This window comes from Coloeus monedula (assembly GCF_965178545.1).
Source record: "Coloeus monedula genome assembly, chromosome: 1".
In the NCBI taxonomy this organism is placed as follows: domain Eukaryota; kingdom Metazoa; phylum Chordata; class Aves; order Passeriformes; family Corvidae; genus Coloeus; species Coloeus monedula.
This window is the reverse complement of record NC_138781.1, coordinates 139501114-139523796: the sequence shown is the minus strand read 5'-3', so window position 1 is coordinate 139523796 and position 22683 is coordinate 139501114. Positions and strand designations below refer to the sequence as shown.

Below are 22683 nucleotides of genomic sequence, written 5' to 3'. Positions count from 1 at the left end.
GCGGTTGACACCATTTCTAGCATGTCTGACTCTCGCAGTAATCACAAATGACCTAACTCATAACAGCTACAAATTAATATAAAAGCTCCGTCAGCTTTCCATTTGCAAGAATTTAATGTATTTTATTATGCATTAATTGAAATGGACTACACACAGAGTGCAGAATTAATGACCTACTTTGTAACCTCCGTGTGGGACTCTCGCCATGGAGTTGTCTGCGTGGCAAATACGGTGAGGGATGGGGAAGTGGCAATGAAGAGACATCATGTGTTTGAAGTTTGTACCAGTGAGGTTCATCATCTAGTAATGCTGTCTCTAACTCAATAAGAATCTAAAAAAGAAAGAATGGTTAAAAATAGGAAAGCATTATGTGACAGAATATTTTTAAATAGATGTATTCATAAATTTTATTCTATTATTCTCTTATTGCTAAGGACTTCGTCTGAAGTTATATAAAAACCTTGCTTTAATATGAGAGAATCTCCTGTGCCTTTTACAATACTAAATATACCAAAAAATCTTTCACAAAACCTTTATTACCTTATGAGAACCTTTACAGCATTCAAATATCTCAAATTAATGAGCAACATTCCAAAGTTTTGGTAAAATACAGCTATGGATAATATGGATTTTAATGAACAATTAGAATTGAGAAACCACATTCATGCTGTTACTAAAAGAGAAAAAACACAGAAAGAATCTCATATCAGGATTATGTGGTATGTGCAAGATCACTATTTGTTTACTACAAGTGAAAGAAAAAATAAAACTATTAAAAACAGTTTTGCTTTGCATAGTTAGTAATTTTTTCAAAAATACTGTATCTATACATGATTACGGGAGCAACTGTATTTCTATAGTAACTACCAATACTTGTATACCTCTCCTAAAAATTCACTTTCTTCCTCTCGAACTCGTGCTTGGTCCCAAAGAGTGATTTCTAACATTCGTTCTCTAAACTCTCTCCGATGAACTGGAGAATAAATAAATGTCTGATTCCACTTAGGTTCCAGTGTTTTCTTTACTGTTTTTGTTCTTCTTTTATTTTTATCACTGAAAAAAACAGTTAAATATTAAATATGTTCAAAACACCGTAATACTGCATTAAGTATGTAATGGAAAATAGGAAATCTTAAATCAGGAGTTCAGTTTGTAGGACCATGGGTACTACAATCTAAATCAGGAATTTTCCTTTATTATAAAGGTCAGCGCCTATATTGAGGATAATTCATACGTCCATAATAAAAGCCAAGGTTAGGTGATTTCAAGTTTATGTGCCAATTCCAATTTTAAGATGTTCCCCAAAAAACAGAAATGTTCTAATATGATTTTGGGTGTATTTTCTTTTATTTTGGAAACAGCATTTTATAAAGCAAAATGTACTTCCATAGATGGGATTTCCACAAGGCACAGTCTGACAGTAGAACATCTCTACAGACAACACTGAGCATAGCAAACACCTGCATTTCAAAAAAATGAGCCAGCTGGTTCTCAAGCTTCCAGTCCTACAGCAGCTGACTCCAACTGCAGAGCGGGAAGGAGAAGCTGGCCCACATGAAGGAATGGTCAGGGAGCTTGGGGCAGTGCAGGGTTTTCCTGACTAAGGGCTCCATATCCACCTGGGAAACCAGGAGCCCCAAAAATGAGTTACATGTTCTTTTCCAGCAACACTGGAAAAACAGTGTTCTCAAAAGCTTCCCAAATCCTTTGGTCACTCCAATGAACCACCCAGGTTGAAGGTGGACCTCCACTACAAGGTGAGGTCTCCATGCAAGGTTACCCTGGCAGCCTTGGGTCTGGCTCCAGGGTGTTATCGAAAGGAATGTATTTTGCAGAATATTTCTATTTGAAAGAATTAATATTTTATGATTGAAACAATTTTTGCTGGAAAACACCCACACTCCTCCTACTGAGAATACTGACAAGAGCCTCATAACAATGCTTATTTTAAACCTGCTGATTGCTGCATAATGCAGCTGCCATACTAATTTATGAGGATTTTTTAATAGGCAATGCAGATACAGTCCATTCGTTAATACTTGCAACTGTAATAACGTCATTGTATTTCTGAACTGTTACTTGGAAGATGGATCAAAATATTACCTAAGAGATAATATTTTTAGATACATGTTTAAAAAATAATTTCTAGAATACCAAAGGTTTACCCTTGTGAACTGAAGTAAGTTACATTGTACAACATTTTCAATTAAATTTCTGTAACCAAAGAGAATTCAGCATCTTTATCTAATCAAATGCTTGACTTACTTAAGTGTATTTTACCTCTAGCGTGTTTCCTTCAACTGCACAAGAAATATACTGTTGCTTACTTAGCTCTTAAATCTAAGGAAATGAAAATTAATTTCCACATCAGAAAAAACCCCACGATTCTATAAGACAAATTGCTGATCATAAACACACAAAACAACTAAAGAAAAAGTTCTGAATACTTCCCATAAATGAGAAAAAACATTATAGATTAATAAAATTTAATGTCAATGTTTTTTTTAGTTATCACAATTTACATTGTAAAAACATTGTGAACACAGACAGTTTCGTTAGACTTTTAATTTCTTATTAATCTCGAAAAAGCAGGCAAGATAATTTAAGCCAACCTGATTCTCAGTTTAGCACAGCTTCACCAGCTACAAACACACTACAGCAGTTTGAATAAACCAGAGATCTAAATCGACAGTTCAAATACTGGTGAGCCCAAGAAAATCTATCCAAAACCTTTTAATCATCAATGACACGGCAAATTAGGTAGTCGCAGAAAATTTTCATGTCAACATATGGTATACAATGAAAGTGGAAAAGCAATGTCTTCCAAAACATTAAATAGCTTTATTTCCTGCTGAAGTCAAATGGTACTGGAGATAGTTAACATCTTCCCAGTTTAGCTATTAGGAAAAGCAGAGGAAGTAAAAATATGAGTTACATCTATTCTACGGATTCAGCAATCCACTGATCCATTTGTTATTTTGAGTGACATTAAAGCTTTGAATTATTTGGTTGGTACATTATAAAATAGTGCTAAACATGCTCCCCTACTGACACGATCTGAGGAAATATCAATTTAAAAAATCAATTGGATAACACATTATCTCTTTTGCTGTTCTTCCCAACACCTAAATTAAAATGCAGAAAATCATGGACTAAAAAGTGAAGAAGCTGTTCCAGAATAGGGGTCCTACTACAGTTTCATTTTCCCTAAGTGCACCATCCAGATTAATATGAGTTCTGTGCTTTAGGGGAAGTTTTCAAAGTGCAAATGGGAAATTTCAATTGAGACCGCTTCAGCCTTAACTCACTTATACTGTGATAAGAAATCTGTGGGTTTCAGATGCCAAACCTGTTGTTACTGCTTTATTGTATAAAGATAGGGCAAACCAAACTGCTGGACTCATCAGTCCAGAAATTTATGAACCCAGCTCTGTAGCATGTTATTTGCTCTAGAGAAGAATAACTGCCATAGGAAATAAAGGTACTATAAAACACTAACAACATTCTTTGCAAATAACAGATCCCCATGCAAAGACATATGTTTACCTTTCCTTTTCTATTCAGTATTTTATAATACAACCAGGGAAAGCAAGTTTGTGCTTAGTGTTCAAAGACATCTTGCTGTTACATAACATGTTCAACACAAGAACCCACAACTTTAAGCTTTTTTCCATGTAAGTATGACTGATAAACTCAGCTGTGCATGTCACCTGAGTATCAGACTAATTCAAATACTCCTTGCTTTGCATTCTCCCTACCTTCGGTCTGGAAGAAAATAAATTTTAACATAAGGATTCCTTGGCCTCCCATCTTCCCTTGAAGGAAGATCCTTTGCTCCCAGTATGGTCACTATTAACTGATGACCAACCTTGTCATACCACAGTTTTATCTGTAGGGAGAAAATATTAATTAGTGAACTCATTTCTACAATGAAGTAGTATATTAATCCTTAAAAACAATTTTGCTCAAAAGCTTCTATTTATATTGGTTACTTAAACAGAAAATCTTATATTCTACTTTGAATTTATAACAAAGAATAAAAGTAAGTTAATATTGTAATAGCTTCAGTATGTACCAGGAGTTACTCTTTTTTTAAAACCCTGTACAGTAAGTACCTTACTTCACACTAATTGTTTTTCACATGGTGCTCTGGTTAGGATTATTCTCCCTTGTAGTGTATTGCTTGCATTACTAATGTATGGTACTCATACATTTCTGAGGAGTTTATGCACAATGAATTAATTAATTTTTCATCTCCTGTTGTGCAAAAGAGACTATAGGATAAACCCATAAATATTTCATATCCCTATATGTTTTTCAACATATATACACTTATTCTGAAATCATATAAGCCCTCCAGAAAGCAAGGCTCAGTAGTCCCACCCTCTTCATAGTCCAACTCAGTAACAAGGTAAAAACCACTATTATTAATTTTTAGAATTATTAGTAACCAGTCTAAGGCGTGATTTGCTATCCTTTTCCACTACAGTCATTACAAGCTGCTATTTAGCTGTTTCAGTTTGAATTCTATGACTGCAAACACATCAGCCAAGAAAGGGATATACCTACTTCAGAGCAGTCACTGCAGAAGGGGGAAATGGGGCAGTTAGGACAAAACAAAGCCTTCCAAATAGCCAGGGAGCCATAGCTACATGGTGGTAGCACTGCAATATCACTAACTACAGATTACTGAAGAGGCTCTCCTCATGAGGACTTTGCCTGAGACAGGACAAGCTAGGACATTTAAAGAAAACAGTGACCCTGCCTGAACTCAAGGGAATCAGAGAGGATAATGCCCAGCCTGCACACCAGGCAATACACCCTTAGGCATGAATATACCCCAGCTAAGGTAGACATGAACAGGAGAAAGTGCACTTTCTGCAGAAACCATCTCACATAATTTCAGAGACAGGGTTTCATCTGCCATCATAGCTCCTTATCTTCAACATTTCAGTCTCTTAAAGAAAGGTCCTGATGTAATTCTCAATACTTTTAACCCATAAAGAAGAGGCTGATTTAGGTCTCTGCCATTCCTAATACTTCACTGAGTGAGATTACACTAAGACATGCCAACTCAATTATTGGTGGCAGAGTACTTCCTCCTTCTCCACTGCTTCAGATCTGGCAATTCCTGTAGCAATCAACCAAATGTTTGAATGGATATTAAAAATGGGATACTTGTCCTCTATTATCCTGTCATTGGCCCTGCTACAGAATTTATAGGTTTCTGGTACTAATAGTTAAAGAGCTCTGTGGCTACTCGTCTGTGTGTGAATTTTAGATGCTGTTCCTATATTCTTGCAAGCCAGGGGCTTTGACAGTACTTTTCCTACACCGAGAATTATCTGGACTTCTATCTAGCTCCATCCAGCTACGGATCAAAAGCAGAAAGCTTTGTACCAACAGTACAGCTTTAATGACCTCTGAAGTGCAAGTCAACTTAAATGCTCTTTGACATGACATGTATCCACCCGCAGGCTTTCTTGGGACTCCTCAAGCAAAACACAGACTTTGCTAATCCCACAACCCAAGGGGAATAGCACAGAAGAAAATCTTCATTTGCTTTTTTGGGGAAATTATGCTTGCTTAAGGAGAACGCAATATATTTGTGATACAGACGCTATCACAAACTGTGACTGATGAACGTGAAATCATCTAGACACCAAAAATACAACCAGAATTATGTGTTCATATTCGAGCTAAATATTTCTTCACTATATTTGTTTCAGATTGAATTTTTACATGAAAACTTCAGTCAAAATATTTAGAAAATTACTTAAGCAGAAACTGAAATCATCTGACACCACTTCCTTGAGATGCTTTAACAACCGTAGCTTGGAAAAAGAGCTCAAAATTTGCATGGACTTATACCTTCTACTTTTCTCTTGATGTTCTGAAAAAGATAATTGGAAAAACTTGTACATACTGGCCATATTTTCCCTGTAATTCCCTTTAATTTGTCTTGTTACAGGAGAAGTCAGGAGTCAGAATTAAGACCAGAAAGCTCTCTCTCTCCTGTATTCACCCTGCTAGCACTCCAATACACAGCACAGGTACTTGTAACCCAAGCAGTCACTTGACTAGGATGAAAGGAGAAGAATGGAAGAAACTGTGGGAGAATGGTCAAAGAAGCACATAGAGAGAAGAATGGGATTGCATTCTCATGGGATTAGAAGAAGGAAGAAAGGACAAATAAAAAACTGCTTCATAATTACTGTGAAAGTAAAATATAAAGGATATTTCTTGGTGAAACAAAGGAAGAATGGAACAACTAATATCAGGGACCAGAAATTAACAGAGGCAAAAATAGACTGAATGAGAAAAATGGTATGAAGCAACAAAAGAAATATCCATGCTAACTGGCACAAAATATGTTGAAAGACAGACTGACAAGATTTGACTGACAAAATCTGACAAGATTTTTTACACACACACTTTTAAAAGCTTAGAACATCTAAGAAACTTCAACAAAGAAATCCTGATCTAAATGAAGGAAAAGAAAAGCTAAACTAACAACACATAAAAAACACCACAGAAAAAATTATGCTGGCTGATGCTAATGGGGAGGCTAACACCTGTAAAAACCTTCTTGAGTAGGACTTGGTCTATCTAGATTACTTAGGATATAGGCACCTAAAATTCACTTACTTTCTGAAGATCTTCCCACTTTGCATTGAAGTCCTGGAGACTAATTAGCCACACACCTGCTCATATACTTTCCGTCCCTGGGCTCTTTCACTAGTCAGACAGGCACCTATTGCTTTATTAAACTTCTGCTGTGATCTACATTCAGGCAAACAGGCACCTAAATTCAATGTGTCTTGATATTGTGTGATGGTCTGTTATTCACAGAGGGGTGCATCTGCTGCACTCCTTGAGACAGGCTTCCAGGTAGGAATAACTGCCACACAGAGAGCAGGAAACAGGAACTCTTCTGCACTCAGATGACTGAAGGAAAGAGAGATGAAGGTCTGGCCCTAGTTTCATTCTTTCTGGTTTTTAACCAGCAGTGGTTTAATACAAGAGCAATACTCATTTGGGGTATCACGTCTGGAACCTGCTATGCTAAACGTAAGCATGCTTTGACAACACCACACACTTACATTCAGCCAAACAGCATCTCAGCTTCAGATGAGACTTTGTACTCCAGAGAAGAAAGGCACGAGGAAGAGCATGATGATAAAGGCACTCTTTTCATACACAGATTCAACCTCTTCAGTCTAAACAGTATTTAAACAGCACAGGTCCTGTTTCTGGAATAAGCTTCCTACACAGACAACAATACATAAAAGCTGACTGCTGGTGTTGCATTCTGGCAAGTGAGGATGCAGGTATCTAGTATATCTAGTTAGTATTCCTGTTTCACAGAATCACAGAATGGGTAAGGTTGGTCCTCTGTAGCCTCAGCAGAAGGTGCCTCCCTCTGGAGAATCAACTCACCCTTGGGAGTAGCCTAAGTTTCAAATAGAGTTAATGGGCTTTGCTGTCTTTTATTTGAGTTGATCACTCACTGCAAGTATTGAGGTACTTAGACTTTTCCTTCAGCTGTACTAGTGAAAGCTCTTCCTCAAGGCACCTCAAACTTATTTGAAGTTAATATAAGTTATATTAATTAAGGGCATAAATTCAGTTTACTAGATTTCACCTTTTTTCTACTAGATCTCATCTTCACTAGAAGTTTTAGAGCACTGACTGAGGTCAGAGTTCTGGAAAAGAAGTAATCATGTATTAGAACCCCTACTCTAATACACATGCAAAAGGGAATCAGTTAAGAAAATCTAGATAATAGAATTGTTGCACTTCATATACTCCTGTCTCATAAATGTTTGACTGTTTGCTCAACTACGCAAGTCTAATGTGGTTTTATGTACACCACATACAGGCAAAACATATCTTCAGTCATAACTTAGATTTAGGAAAAGAATATTTGAAGTTTTAAATTCTATGCAACAGTTTTTTCTTTGTTATATAAGGGTTACTTCATGAATCTCATGAAAAAGGGATAAAACTTGTGCCACTGGGAGAGACCATCTGCCCTACAGCTTGATTTTTACCACCACAACCTATTCAAATATCACTGGCTTTTAGAGACAGCTGGTCAGGCATTTTTTTCTTCTGTTGCTCATTGTAAATTTTCATGTAACCTACATAGATGTTTGTTATGTTTATTATTATTTAAAAATTAGATACTACTTTTCATTCTCACATTATTCTGAAAAAAGAAATATACCAGTAGGATCTGTTGTTTGAAAAAAACCCCTCAGTTTATTTTAAAAAATTACTTGCAGTAATCATTTTATTGAATTTAAGCTTATGTAGATGCTGAAACTGCCCTGAGGTGATGAGATCTTTGACATAGCTGAGGTAAGTTTTGGATGGTTTTAAACATAACTCTAAAGAATCCTGAGTACTGAGGGCTGCTAAATCAAACTACTATTGCTTTCTGCTTCAGCTGCTGTCTGATATGCCTGAACAACTACAAGAAAAGGCTGTCAAATGGAAAAGCTTGTAGGATATAAAGGCCAGAAAATTATAGAAGCATTTAGGCTTCCCTAATCTAGATTTCTTTTTTCTTTTAGTGGTTTTACCTTGTATATGTATTAAAGCCAAAAGGATGGCTGAAATTTTTGAAGTTAGAAAAAACCCAGAGGCAACTCTGGCTCAAAAGAAGGCTTTGCCAAGTAAACAAGAGATACTGCGTAGAAAACATAAATTTAAGAACAGATTTTTCCCTACAAAGATTCATAAAACATCACTCTTAAAGTTAGAAAATTACTGGTATGCTAAACTGAATCTAAAAGTTCAGGAAATAAAGATGCACTTTTACAAGTACTGTAAAATTAGTAAAAGCTCAGAAGGGCTTTCGATAGGAAAAAAAAGAAAGAAACTGAGTGTTTTTCTTCCCAATAAAATAATGATGATTCTATGAAATCATCCAGTGAGCTAGAAGATTAATGGAATGACATGGAGAGAAGTGTGGGAGAGGAGCTTTTGCCAGAAAGGATCACTTTCAGACTAACAAGCAAAGAAGATGCAAGTAAGAAAAAAGATGTGCATTTCCTGTTGAGAGCAATGAAACAAATAAGTATAAACAGAATGTTTGGAGATCCTCATTCTTCTAAGGAGTTCTACAGACACAGCTATACCGCAGCCCACAATGAAATCTATACTTCCTGACAACCATAAACAGCAGCTCAGAGCTCTGATTTAGTGAATTTCTCATGCCAAAAAGGTAACCAGAGCTCTGCACTGCTGCTGGACTGCTCCTAATACCCTTGTTTGAAGACCACTGGAGAACTCATCTTCTTTCTGCAGCCTGCATGGCAAATATATCTGACATTAATCTTTACCATCACTACTAAAAGTGGGCACATGGATGACATTTTGTCTCAGACTAGTTGTAAAGATTTTGCCAAGGTCATAATTTTGAGTTCTTCAGGAACTCTTGTCAAAAGTCTTATGTTTAGCTTTGACTGTTACTAGGCTCTGCAAAAAAAAATTGTTAGAGAGGTCCACAAAGACTCCACAGGCACTGACTGTGTAGAGAAAAAACTGGGGCTAAAGACAATCCTTATCTACAATATAACAAATAATCCATCCAGAGGGTGAGCGAGTAAGCCTTGAACATTTTCACCTCTTGTTAGATATTTTCTAACAAACACGACACTTCTTTTCTCAAATGACTACCATAATCATTTGAGCAAGGTGGGTTTTTTTCATTAGCGGATATTAGTCTAAGTAGAACAGACAAATTTTATGTCTATTTCTTTGTTTTGTATAATGTGATTAAGGAACTACTACATGTTATTTCTACATTACTGTATTTCATGAAACATGCAGGTTTCAGGCAGAGATTTCTTTTTTAAATTGAACAATCAACTCTCATATAATTTTAAATTTATTTATCACCTATATAAAAAGAAAATAAATATTAAAAAACTACTTATGTCATACATAATATTTACCTCCATGAACTACTAACGACTTGTGATTGTACCCCTCTGATTTCATTATCATGAGCAGAACCCAACTTTCTTAATCATGCAAAAGGATGTTTTAAATTTTTCATAAAAAGCCGGTTTATGTCAATAGCACATAATATATTAACTCTAAAGCATACAATCAAGACATTATTTTATAATCTCTTTTTTTCCCTAGAATTTTTAAATTTTTAATTTATATTTAAGCAGTTGTAAGGAATACTTTCGAGAATACTATGTTGTGAAAAAGAATGTACTTTATCAAATATGAGTCATATTTGACGTTTTATTTACAGCCTTATTTAGATTTTTTCTAAATATATGACCTTTTAAAATATAAATATAAATATAAATATAAATATAAATATAAATATAAATATAAATATAAATATAAATATAAATATATTATCTCTTTTCCATTTCATAATGGAATTCAGTCATCTCTTTCTGATCACTTAGATCATCCTTTACATCTTCATCAATTGATCAAACAACAGAAACATTTATAAAGCTGCTACATAAAAGATTAACATCTTAAAATATCATAAAGATATTTTGTTAGAAAATCAGGTAATATTCTAGTTGCAAAAAGAAAATGAAAAACATGCAGCAAAGCAAGATAAGCATTGTAACATATTAGTAAAACCTACTTTTGCATTAATCTATAGTACCTTAGGAGCTTCCTAATGAAAAGGCAAACAACTTGTACCTAAACAGAGTATCAAAGCTAAAGAAATTCAATAAGACAACAGGAGAATTCATTTTTTATTCAAATAGAGTTTTGATTATTTTTATGTACTTAAAAATGCAAGAACCAAGTTTCATACACAAGAAATTTGTTTATTTAAACAAGGTACAAATTTTTTGCCCATCTTCTACTCAAGGCGCTACTATTATGTGGAAAATGCAAAAAAACATGTGTTAAGTAATGATAATGAATGATTTAAAGAGACATTCATCTTTATATAATAAACTCAAGCACAGAATTATTTATGGCTTAAACAATACACAAATTTTGTATGTGGGATGCATAGCCATCGTCACTATTGAAACCTGTATAAGTTTAATACTGGGCAGACAGCAAACAAAAACTAGTTGTCTCTTTAAATTTTTATTTAATATTTTAACCCCCATGCAGAATTTTACAAGCTGCTCACAAGATGACATGACAGTTGTTAATATGGTTTAAAGCAACACACTCAAAATATGGGAAAACGGACTACAATGTAACGTTTTCCTACTATGCATTTTCCATAACAAACAAAAGAAAAACCCACAACTTTAGTTTCTGTCAGGCAGACGAAGTCTTTACCTGAACCCTAGGAACAAAAGGCGTTGTTCTTCTACTAAGGCTTTGGCTCTGGTAAGCAAAATTAAAGAAAAAGCAATAAAACAAAACCAAAAAAGACAACACGCTGGAAACTAAAAGACCAAAAGTAAAAACAAAGACACATAACTATTACTTTAAACACAGCTTTACACCAACAACATTTTATCTAACACAAAATATTTTAATGCAATGCATAAATTAAATCTGCAAATCTGTTTCCAAATCATATCAAAACCCTGTGGTGGAAATTCTTGCCTTAGGGAAGTCAACAGGAATTTTACCACTGATTCCCCAGGAGCAAGGATTTCTCTTGGCAAGTCTATAGACAACATTTACAATAGATTTAGAAATAACATGTAACAAAAAGAACAGGTAGGCAAAGTGTGATTTAAAAGTGGGGTTGGAAACATAAGGTTGATTGTCTCTTTCAGGGAAATTGTACGTGCATATTCAGAGAGAAACAAGTACAATTCACACACTGACAGCTTTGGTTACTTAGGAAAGTGAGTAAAATAAAAGGTTTTCTCTTTTTTGCAACTTTATGAGTCATGTCTATGAAAAGTCCTCCTAAATAGTTTGAAAACAATTAAAAGAAAGTTAGTGCTGTTTGGTATTAGCATTACATGGGGGAAGGCACAATCTATGTATTTCAATTCTCTAGAAATCATGACAGAAATGAATATGGTATACACAGAAAACCCTTGCATGAAATGGGATCTAGAGCATTTAGCAAACTGCACATATAGATGCATTTATAACATATTTTTGTGCTGTAACATTTCAGACCACATACAACCTCATGGCCTGAAGTGGCTACATCAAGACTACATTGAGTACAGGCAAAACAAATTCCTGGACTAGCTGCAGATTCCAAGCAACCACTCTCCACCTTCAGCTTAGGGCAACAGCAAATGGAGTGGCACAGAATTGGTACAGAGTATGGGGCATGGACAGAAAAAGGAGCATGTGTTGATACCTCAGAGGACCAGTGAGGGGGACAGCAGGAGCATAGAGCAGGTCACAACAATCACAGCCATCTGACAGATTGGAATCTCCTTCACCTCTGCTCAGTTTTCCTGAGATTATTGATCTAATTCAAAATGATAGGAATAAGCTACTACTCAATATTCACTTCCATTAGAAATGAAGCCAAAGCATGGGAATAGGCACAGTGATGATGCTTCTGCCACCCTCCTTACTTATTTGGCATGCACAGATGCTGGAGAAATCTGTTCCATAAAATGTGTGAAGTAATCTATTCTTACATCAAAGCAAGAAGGTACGTAAGAAAATCTGACAGTCTGGATCACAGGTTTTGTCTGATGTGCTCCCTGTGCCCTGAAAGGTGCAGCAGCTGCACTCTACCTGCCTCTCTGCACAGGCAGAACTGCAGAGCCCAGTGTTAAGGTGTCAGAATGGGACCTACTCACAATAAAAGTAGATCTTCAGCTTGCTTCTGCTCAATTTTACAGGGGAAAAATAAATTATCACAGGATATTGCAATCCTAAGAGGGACAGAATCTCTCCCACCATGCACCAAGGGTCCTCACCTGTCATATTCTGCCTTGGAACTGGAGGACAATCAACACATTGTGTGCACTACTTAGAACTTTCCATGTTAGAGCAACAGCAATTTAATTGTATAGAGGTATAAAGGGGAGGAAGAAAAGGAAAAAGAACATGTGAAAGGGGGAGGGGAAGCATGTGTCATACTTGATTTCACCCCCTCAATGTGCTGACATATAGGCCCTTCATAATGTACAATAAAGGCTTTCTAGTATGCTGCATATACGACAACTATAATTAATACAATTGTATTTTCATTGCTTTATAAACTGAATGTGTACAGCAAATCTACTGAAGTGGTTCTGTGGTTCAAGTGTACTGGGAAATTGATTAATTTTATAAATGATATCACTTTTCTGTTAGAAGTTCCACCAGTACAAAAATTAAATACTGTGATTTTATACTTGTATCCATTTACATGGTCTTATAGTTATGTTATTATTCCTTAAACCTAACTATTGGAAAAGCATTTCAAGTTATACTTTTCATGCAGTATTTTAAAAAGTAGCCAAAATGCTGTAATGAAGCTAAGAGCACCAGCATACAAAGAATACTTTTGACTTTTTCAAAATTATATTAAAGGAAAAACAACTCAGTGAAAAAACACAGAAACAGGAACTAGACAAAGCAAATAATAAAAAACCTATAATTGCAATAACAGTCAGATACTCCCCTGAAAGAACACCATGAATAAAAAATGCCATAAAATAATGTGCAGAGAATACAGATAAATTTTATGCCTTAGTAAGTTATAACACACAATAGTTTACTGTAGTTGCACATAATTTGTTCAATTAAATATGTACTTGGGCAGAATAATTATTAATGTAAAGAAGATTTCCTGTCTGTGTGAGAGGGTTTACTTTGTGGTCAATCCTATTAGTCAGCTCTAGACTGACACTGTTAACCTCCACAGAAGAAAACAGTTGCACAGACCAATGCCAATACAGAGGAAAACTCAAGGGACAAAGAAAGACATCCCTGAATATTAGAGAGGAATCACTGCAGCTAAACTGGCCAAAACCATACCAAACATAAATAAATAAGTTCCAAAATACTATTAATTTATGAAAGTCCTTTAAGGATCTAGAGCACTGTCTGAGTAAGCCTACATTCAAGTATTCATTCAAATACTTCAGACCTCCCCCTGAACTGTTGTACTCCACTTCTGCTCACAACTCTTGTATTTCACTGCCTTTAATTTCACAGTAACCACAGCTGCACTAACAGCAAACCTTCAGGACTACATGCTACTGTCCAAAGGCACAGAGGATATGGAAAACACTTCCAAAACCTTGCCTTTCATCTGTTCCTTCAGATTCATCACACCTGTCTGAACTCAGCCACCATCACTCAGAAGGTCATTGACCCACCACTTCCACAAAGAACAGCAACCTGTCCTCATTTGCTGCCAGGGTTCTATAGTTATTCTCCTGCCTAGGCACTCACCATAAAAAGCACATTCACAACTGCATTCAGAATTTAGTATTTCCTTTCATTTCCACCTTACTCAGCTATTTTGAATGAACATGTGATCCATCAACTGTTCTGTTAGAAAAGAGCTGATTAAAACATGAAAAACCAAAATACTGAAGCACTTTCATTTTGTAGCGTTCAGACTAAAATATTTTTTTTAACTTGAGGAGATTTTTAAAATTCAGTTTTACCTTATTACTTTACCTTTGCTAAAGATGCAAAATTAGAAAATCTCATAGTTCATTCTAATTTTTCACATCTCCAGCTTTAAAACCAGGATTCTTTCACTAAGTCTTCCAAAGTTTCAAAACTTTTTAAAATTTTAAAATGATAAACCCAAATATTAAAAAATGAAGGAAAAGCTATTAATCATACTACCTTCTAGAACATAAACCCCCAAATCTGATGTCACAAAATTTTTAATTTTTCAAAACTATCTTAAAATATCAGATCAAAAAGAAACTACACTGATTTTTTTTGAAAATACTGTTCCTGTAGAATACGTCAATTCTCATAAAGTCCTCTATTTATAAAAATTCATACTAGCCTATAAATTGCCATGTGCCCAGTTAGATTCCATGTTGCTCTTATCCAGAGCATCTTCAGACACTATGACAGACACCCTTGCTTGCAAAGCAAAAAGTATAGCACTTGTCTCCCAAAGTCTTGACCCAACAGCAGCAGGAGCTGGGTTGTGCCCTTAACATGATTAACATGGAATACAGCTATTGCCAATGTTTCTTTAGCTGGGCAGATAAGACAGCCATCCAAACTTTCGAAATGTCTACTAATCTTACATGGCTACATTTCAGTTTTAGAGAGCTACAGAGTATTTCTGATTTCACTTTCACTCAGCAAAAGCTTTGTGTTCTCTGACAGATATCAGCTGCTCTCTGAGGGAAACACAGATAATATGTAATAGGGAGTACTGAATGTAATTGCAAACAGTGCATAAGGAAGTACCAAAAACAAATACGAAATATTTTCTAATTTCTCTTAACATTATTTGGTTTCCTTAGATGGGAAGAAACTTTTTAGAATAGGCGTTTATATATTGAAACATTAAAAAAATAAATAAAAATAGGAATTATGCCTTCTTGAGTTAAATGCTGAATTTATATGCCATTCTCAGAAATAAAACCTTTGGTTTTCTGTTATTCTCAATAAATTAGAATATTCCTCAAAATTTCCCAATACGATGATTATATACCTCAAACTTCAGTATCCTATCAAACCACTGAATCAAAAAATGTACTGACTTCACTAAAAAATCCTAATCTTGAACTCACGAAGATTTTGATCTGAAACTGAGAAAGTGGGAAAGTCAGTTCTATGTGGTTCCTGTTTGGACAATTACTCCATAGTGTATGTGCACTGGTCATCTGAGCAGCTAACTCTGAATCTGACATTTCATGCTGGGAGCAAGGCACCACAACTTTTTGACAGCCTAATCTTTTATGAAGTTTAGACAAAAGAAACTTCTTTCTTCCCTGTCTCCACTATCAATATTTTTTACTGTCTTGTAAACAAGAGGGTTGTTAGAAACTTTGGTCTGTGTATTCTGACAGTTCATGTTCCCTTGTCACTGTATTTTTGCAAAGCACTCTGCACTCTACAGTCAAGATTTTTAGTTTTCCATTTATCCAAAGGATTGAATCTTTCAAAATAGTTAAGTACAACAGCTACAGAAAATAAAAAATTATATATTGTAAATGGTTGGTCTGATGAGCAAACAAATAATGTCTCATGCACTGCAAAATGGAGCCAACATGGCCACTGAAGAGACAAAAATATTCTTTTTCTCCTCTATCAATACCATGAACCATTTCTGTGAGACCTAGAAACAGTCTGCTTGGATTTTATGCATATTTTTATGGTATACTCAACATATACAACTTGGAAGTAACATGAAAGTGACATTTACAAACTTGTTTAACACCAGTTTTGCACTGTTTCCATTCCATTTGCCTTTCCTTTCCAATATGTCAGGCCACAGCTGAGCACTTTTGAAAAATCACACTTTGGAATTGTAAACAACATGGAAAGGTGCACAAAACCCAACTTCTTCAGTTTATTACAAAAAAAAGTACCCTTTAAAAGAAAACATTCACGTAATGAACTTTCTTCTCAATGGGAGTGAAGAACAAAACTGAGTAACACTTGTGCAAATACAACATGAGTAAAATATCAGAGGGATATCTGGGGAAGTTATATATGAAAGTTAGTGCATAAGAAATAAGCAATAGTAACCTCCAAGCACACAGGTAATAAAATCTACCAACTCTACACATAAGTGCGACAGTTGAAAAAATGTTTACACTCAATAGCACAAACATAACTGGAGGCCAAGATTAGACCTTTCTGAAAATTTGATTCTACCAGTTTAGCTTACCAGATAAATATATATGGATATACCAAATTCAACTTCTATAAAATCTCCAAACACTAGTAAAATGGAATACCATTATGAAACTCTGGTCCTGCCTAGACTGAGATGTATAGCATTAAACAAAAAACATAGCTAGTTCAACAAGAATTTTCTGTTAGAGGTAGCTAGCACAATAGTAAGGGCTGTATATGCTGCAAAAAGGACAATATTAATATCAATGAAATGTTTACATACTGAAAGTTGTCCAGACAAGAACTGTGGAACATCCCTTAACATGCCAGGACTCATAGGAGAAGTCACTGAAATAGAAGGTCGGTCCATTTTTTGAGATTCAAATGAACTAGAACCTGTAATTATAAACAAAAATATGTTATAAATAGTAACAGTTATGCATATTTTACAACATTCTTTAAACAAAAATTGTAGAAATATAACCAAACATGCAGTAAAATTGTGATAAGTATCACATTTTTTAATCTATTTTAAATTACCAAATAATGATACTCAATCTTTTGGTGATCAAATGTAATCAGAAGCTTTTATTTATAGAATGGAAAATAGTTTATTCAGATATTTCTGACTGTAATTATGTCAGTAAGTTGAAGGCCCAAAAATAAACACTTTACTGTGGTCAAATGAATTCAGTCTTCTGACTTATTATCTTGTACAATCAGACTAATTTTTAATTAGACTTTTACAAAAATATCAAGATGTATGTTATGGTTTTTTTGCATTTTGTTTCAAATCTACAAGGTCTGAAAATGGTCAGAGGACAAGTTTTGACATACAAAACATAGAGCAAAAGTGAAGTATTTTTATAAATACAAAAGACAATCTACATCTCTATCACATCTCACAAAACATAAAATGAATTTTAAGAATTGGCCAATGAGTAAAAAGTCATTGAAAGTGTTTTTCATATTATTATAATCAAGCTTATGTCATTTCATTTATTCATGGCTTTTATTATAATAGAGTTATAAAACAATGATAAAAAATAACTCCAGGCTGGAATCCATCTTATCAGATCTAAGCCAAAGAAGAACAAGTTATTTTTCCCTACAAGAAATATGTGTTTAGTCAATTTAAGTAGCACTGAATGGCTCTAATAAAGTAAGAGTATTCTGAGTTCAAAGTAGCTATCACTCAGGCTGTAAACAAAGAACATTTCTTTTCCATTTTTAGTTTATAAGATGCAATTGAAATGCAACACAAGAAAACAGGAAATTAAAAATTGCTATTAATGTCTTACATATTAGTTAGAATTATACTTTCTCCAATCAAAACTCATCTAAGCTTATAACCAATGTCGAATCTAAACCACAATATCCTGACTTTTGAAAGCTTATTATTAAACAAAGGTAGATAGATAATACAGTAAGATGACATACTGAGACAAATATAGACAAAGAGACAAGAGCTATACTGACTGCAGAGGACATTTTTCATTCTATTTGTGCTTACATAAAAGAGAGAGAAGATTTTCCTACCCCACAATTGAAACTTACTGGACTCCAGCTGTGCATGTGTGCTGTCGGGTATTCTGGGAATGTCCCTGAAATCAGGAAAATTAAGACAGGCTGATCCTTTATCTAACAAGAATATTTAAGTTTCAGTTACACTATAACACTTCCCAATCCACCATGGAATGCCTCAGGAAAGGTGTATGATCTGCTGGCTGTCTTCAGCCACTGGGACGATTATCTATTATCCAGTATAAAAAATTTCAGCTTCAAATTAAACCCAACAGAACAGATTTGGTGGATGTAGGAGACAGGCTGCACAGTCACAAATAAAATAATTCAGTAAATAAAAGAACAATCTCAGAGTTAATGGTAGACTAAAACTGTGAGTAGTAGATTTTATGATGACATTATACATTAATTAAATTTACTGGACCCTCACTCAAACATACTCAGCTGCCAATAATGGCTATCCCAGTACATTCTTTACTGTCCTTGAACCACAAATTTAATGAATCATACCTTTTCCATAACCAAATAAAATGTATAAGTTCATTTGGCAAAATTGCATACTTTCATATACAGGACATGTTGCAACACCTGCATTAAATTGTGTGCAAAGCCACGTAGTTTAAAAGCACTCAATCACATCCCCCCAAGCAAAGGAATATGTTCTTCCTCTGAGGGGCAAACATTACTGTATGCTAATAAAGACTATCAATATGCTAATAAACAATTTCAGAGGCATTTGAGCAAAACCAAGCAGGATGAAGAGCTTCAGTTCTGAGTCACAGCAGGACCAATATTTAAAATCATGTTGTGTGTTTCAGTGCAGTTGCTTTCTCCAAGACCACAGCCAGTCCTGAGGGGTGGCCATGGTGAGGGGAGGCTGCACCATGCTGGGCCCAGCTGGCCCCTTGGGTGCCTCTGTGAGAACACATTTAATAAAGGGTAAAACAATTGTGCAGCAGCTGTGAGAGAAAACAATGAGAAAAAAAAGCCATGAGAAAAGCATCATTGCAGACACCAAGGCCAGGGAACAAGGGGGAGCAGAAGAACTGGCTGCAACTCCCTTTCCCCATGCCATGGAGTGCTTGGTGGAGAGAGAGGCAGAAAAACCAGGAAAAAATGAGTGAATTTGAGCCTAAAGGAGGCTTCAGTTTTGGTTTTACTTCTCACTATCCTATCATTTTATTAATTCCTAACAAATTGATCTCCCTCAAGTTTGTTTTGCCCATGATGGTAACTGATGAGTGGCCCATGAGCTTTTTCATCTTATTTCTTCCCCCAGTTCTGCTGAGGAGGGAAATGGAGAGAGCAAGTCTCTGGTGCTCAGTCAAGATCAACCCACCAAAAGGTAAATGAAAAGGAAAGGGAAATTATAAATGTTTCAGTGATATGCACTGTCTCATACAATGAAAGAGTCAGTTATGATATATAAATAACTTATCTATTTTCTTTAGAAAAGCTTTTCCAGAATACCTTTAGTATACCTCTTCCAAACATTTTTCAAGACTCACTAGAAAGACAGCTTTACAAAGGAGACTGAGGAATCTTTCCAAGTGAGTTGACACACAGTATCCAATAACTTAAACAAATCAGAAGGCATGCAGCTGCTCTAAGTGCCCGCTACAGATAAGGAAAAATCTCTGCTGTTAGTACCGAAAACTTGTGAGAAACTCACAAGTACTATTGAAGAAGCAAATATTTAATTTTTTATATTTGACATGTAGAGAATTTATAACAGGAACCAATATTCGCCTAGTAATTTACTCAGAAATACACTCTTGAGCTTAACTCAAATTCAAAAAATTTCTTCTACCACATGCGTCTGAAAAGAAAACCTTGAAAACATATATATATCTATGTATATATAGATATAAAATATAAATCATTCTGAACAGAGTGAATAAGAGTTTTCTATAGATAGCTGAAAAAAACCACTTGAGAGCTGTGAACATTATCATTTATGCTCCTAAAGCATACAGATCCCTGTATTTCATGGTAATGTGAATGGTATTTCTTACAAGGAACTGTCATTGAGATAAACAGATGGAGGAGAAGTAAAATTAGTTTTATAATGACTCTTTGCATAATATGTTCCCCTGCAAACAGGTTGCATAGAGTAATTATTAAAACACAGTGGGTTATTTCTTCCAAATTCAAAGCAGATGAAACCATGAAAATAACACGCATTCTAAGTTTTCTATTTCTGAGAATTAGAAAGCAGAAGATAGGTAAGTTCTTCTGTACAACAGAAAACCAGCTCACACTGATTAGTAACTTGGCCATCAATTTTTATTTTAAGATGGAAAAAGTGGTAAACTGCATGACAAACTGGCATGTTTCGTGTTGTTGGGTTTTTTTAGAATGGCTTTCAATTTTGGGGGTTTTTTAGAATGGCTTTCAATTTTATCTGCCTTGTCAGCTTAGCTTGTCATCTTCAGTCTTCATAGCAGATAGCCTATAATAAAGAGAAAAACTAATAACTGTGTTTACTGGAATTTGGTTTTGTACTCAGAATATCAGGATGTGACAACATTCTCAGCTAAGTTAATTGCCAGTAACTGAAGATTTCTTGCACGATTTAAAGTGTTGCCATGAAACCATCAAGAAATTCTCCTTATAAGTAATAAGATTTATCTCAATGCAAAAGTGAAATCCTTCAACTGGGCATCAATAATTCTAATTAAAATAAATATCACTTCTGATATCTGGTAAATAAGAACTTTTTAAGATTTTACATACATTGAAACTTTATTTCCCAGAGCAGAACACGATCCTATGAAGTTACGTTGCCTTGCACAAGCGTAGGGCATTAATTTATATTGTCCATTTGATTAGGAACTGAAGTCTTCTAAACTGAGAAAAGTAATACAGTCTTTCCAGTTCATCAGCTCTAACCTCATGAAAAACATTTCTGACATTATGCTGTTCATATCAAACTCCCAAGAGTCACACACACCTAACAAGAATCTAAAACCTACCAATTTGTAGGAAGCATTCATCACTGGGACTCTTTTACATCTACTGCAAAAAGACAATGGGAATCAAATACACTGAACAACTCTTTTATCACTGATCTAGCTCAGTTCTTCAGACTACAAGGCGAGCAGTTAATGCAGAAGAAGGCATCTTGAGAACCCACATGACTGTTTAAGGAATTATAGGTGAGCTGCTCTAGTGACAGCAACATAAGAGAAGACGTGATGATAAGGAAGCTGGACAACAGACAGCAAATATAAAAGCACAAGAAATAATACAGGAGATTTTACACAATGAAGAGAATGCAGAAAGATTAAAAAATGGGTATTTTCAAGATGTAAGTGAGCTGTTCCTTGAAACTTTTGCTATAAACTTCTATTTGAGAGATACTATGAAAGATTTGTGTATGAAATTAATTTGAGACCTCCTTTTCTGAGACAAGTAATGTAGTCTGTCCCTTAGCATTGCTATTATACCCACACCTTCCAAGTTATGCAAAGGTTTTTAATGATAGGACAGATGATAGAGTCTTTACCCTAAAGAGGTTGTAATTCCATACGTATGCAGGAGATGAATTCTCATCTCACTGACAAGATAAAGCAGTTTTTGTTATTATCAAGTTTGTTTAAAATTGTAATAGCAAATTAAGTTCCTACACATGAAGTTCCTGATGTGTCCAACACAGTATTCCTACTATAGCTGAAACTCTACCAGTTGTCCCCACTGAAATGACAATCTCATATTATATGGTTCTAGACCTTTTCAGTACTTCTTAATTTTTAATCATGTTCTCTTATATTATGGTAAAGTGCATCTTATACAAAATAAAAGGAAAAATATATTTATTAAAATGTGATTATAGAATCCTAAAACAGTCCAGATTGGAAGGGCTCTTGAAAGATCATTTGGTCCAACCTAACATGGAAAAAGGGAACCTAAATCATATTACTTATCACCCTGTCCAGTTGTGTCCTGCACCTCACAATAAATTCTGGGAGGAAAAAAGAAAATTCTTAACAACTGTAAGCATCTTCAAAATCAGTGATAAGCATTCCCCTCTTCACAACCCTGATGTGACCAGATACAGAACTTCCAATGGAGAATTTAAAACGTGATGCATATGACTTTAGGGTGTAGGAACTTGAAAAAAAAAGAAAAGATGAAGGGGAAGTACTCACAGTCTAATACAATGGAGCAACAATTGCTATGCAAGAAAAAATTACGTTTAGACATTGAGAAGTAGATTTCAAGGTTAGTAAAAATAGACAATGTGCAGCACTGAAGAAAAGGTCTCCCACAGTTCTAACTATTCATTCAGATATGTTCAGTGTTAGATAACAAGCAATAATTTAAATGATTCCATAGATGAAGATGATGTGAATGTGGATTTGAGACTTTCCACAGCATATTGATTTTTTCATTAGCATATTATATTTCACACAAAATTTTACATTGCAGGCGCTTAGTAAATAAGAGTTCATCATCAGTTCATAG

General features: G+C 34.9%; 1 protein-coding gene across 24 annotated transcripts in view; it reads right to left on the bottom strand.

Moving 5' to 3' along the window:
* Nucleotides 1-22683, bottom strand: part of RIMS2 (regulating synaptic membrane exocytosis 2) — a gene marked incomplete at both ends in the record, with an annotated part of 450969 nt that overhangs the window by 188045 nt on the left and 240241 nt on the right. For 18 of the 24 annotated variants that reach the window (XM_082292399.1, XM_082292398.1, XM_082292401.1 and 15 more), the window contains 5 exons: nt 178-331; nt 882-1053; nt 3759-3889; nt 16976-17088; nt 18250-18296. In XM_082292399.1, coding sequence (XP_082148525.1) covers nt 178-331; nt 882-1053; nt 3759-3889; nt 16976-17088; nt 18250-18296 — 617 coding nt within the window. Of the gene's footprint in view, nt 1-177; nt 332-881; nt 1054-3758; nt 3890-11292; nt 11341-16975; nt 17089-18249; nt 18297-22683 lie in introns of all 24 variants that reach the window. The other 6 variants (XM_082292380.1, XM_082292391.1, XM_082292397.1 and 3 more) reach the window with 1 other exon arrangement.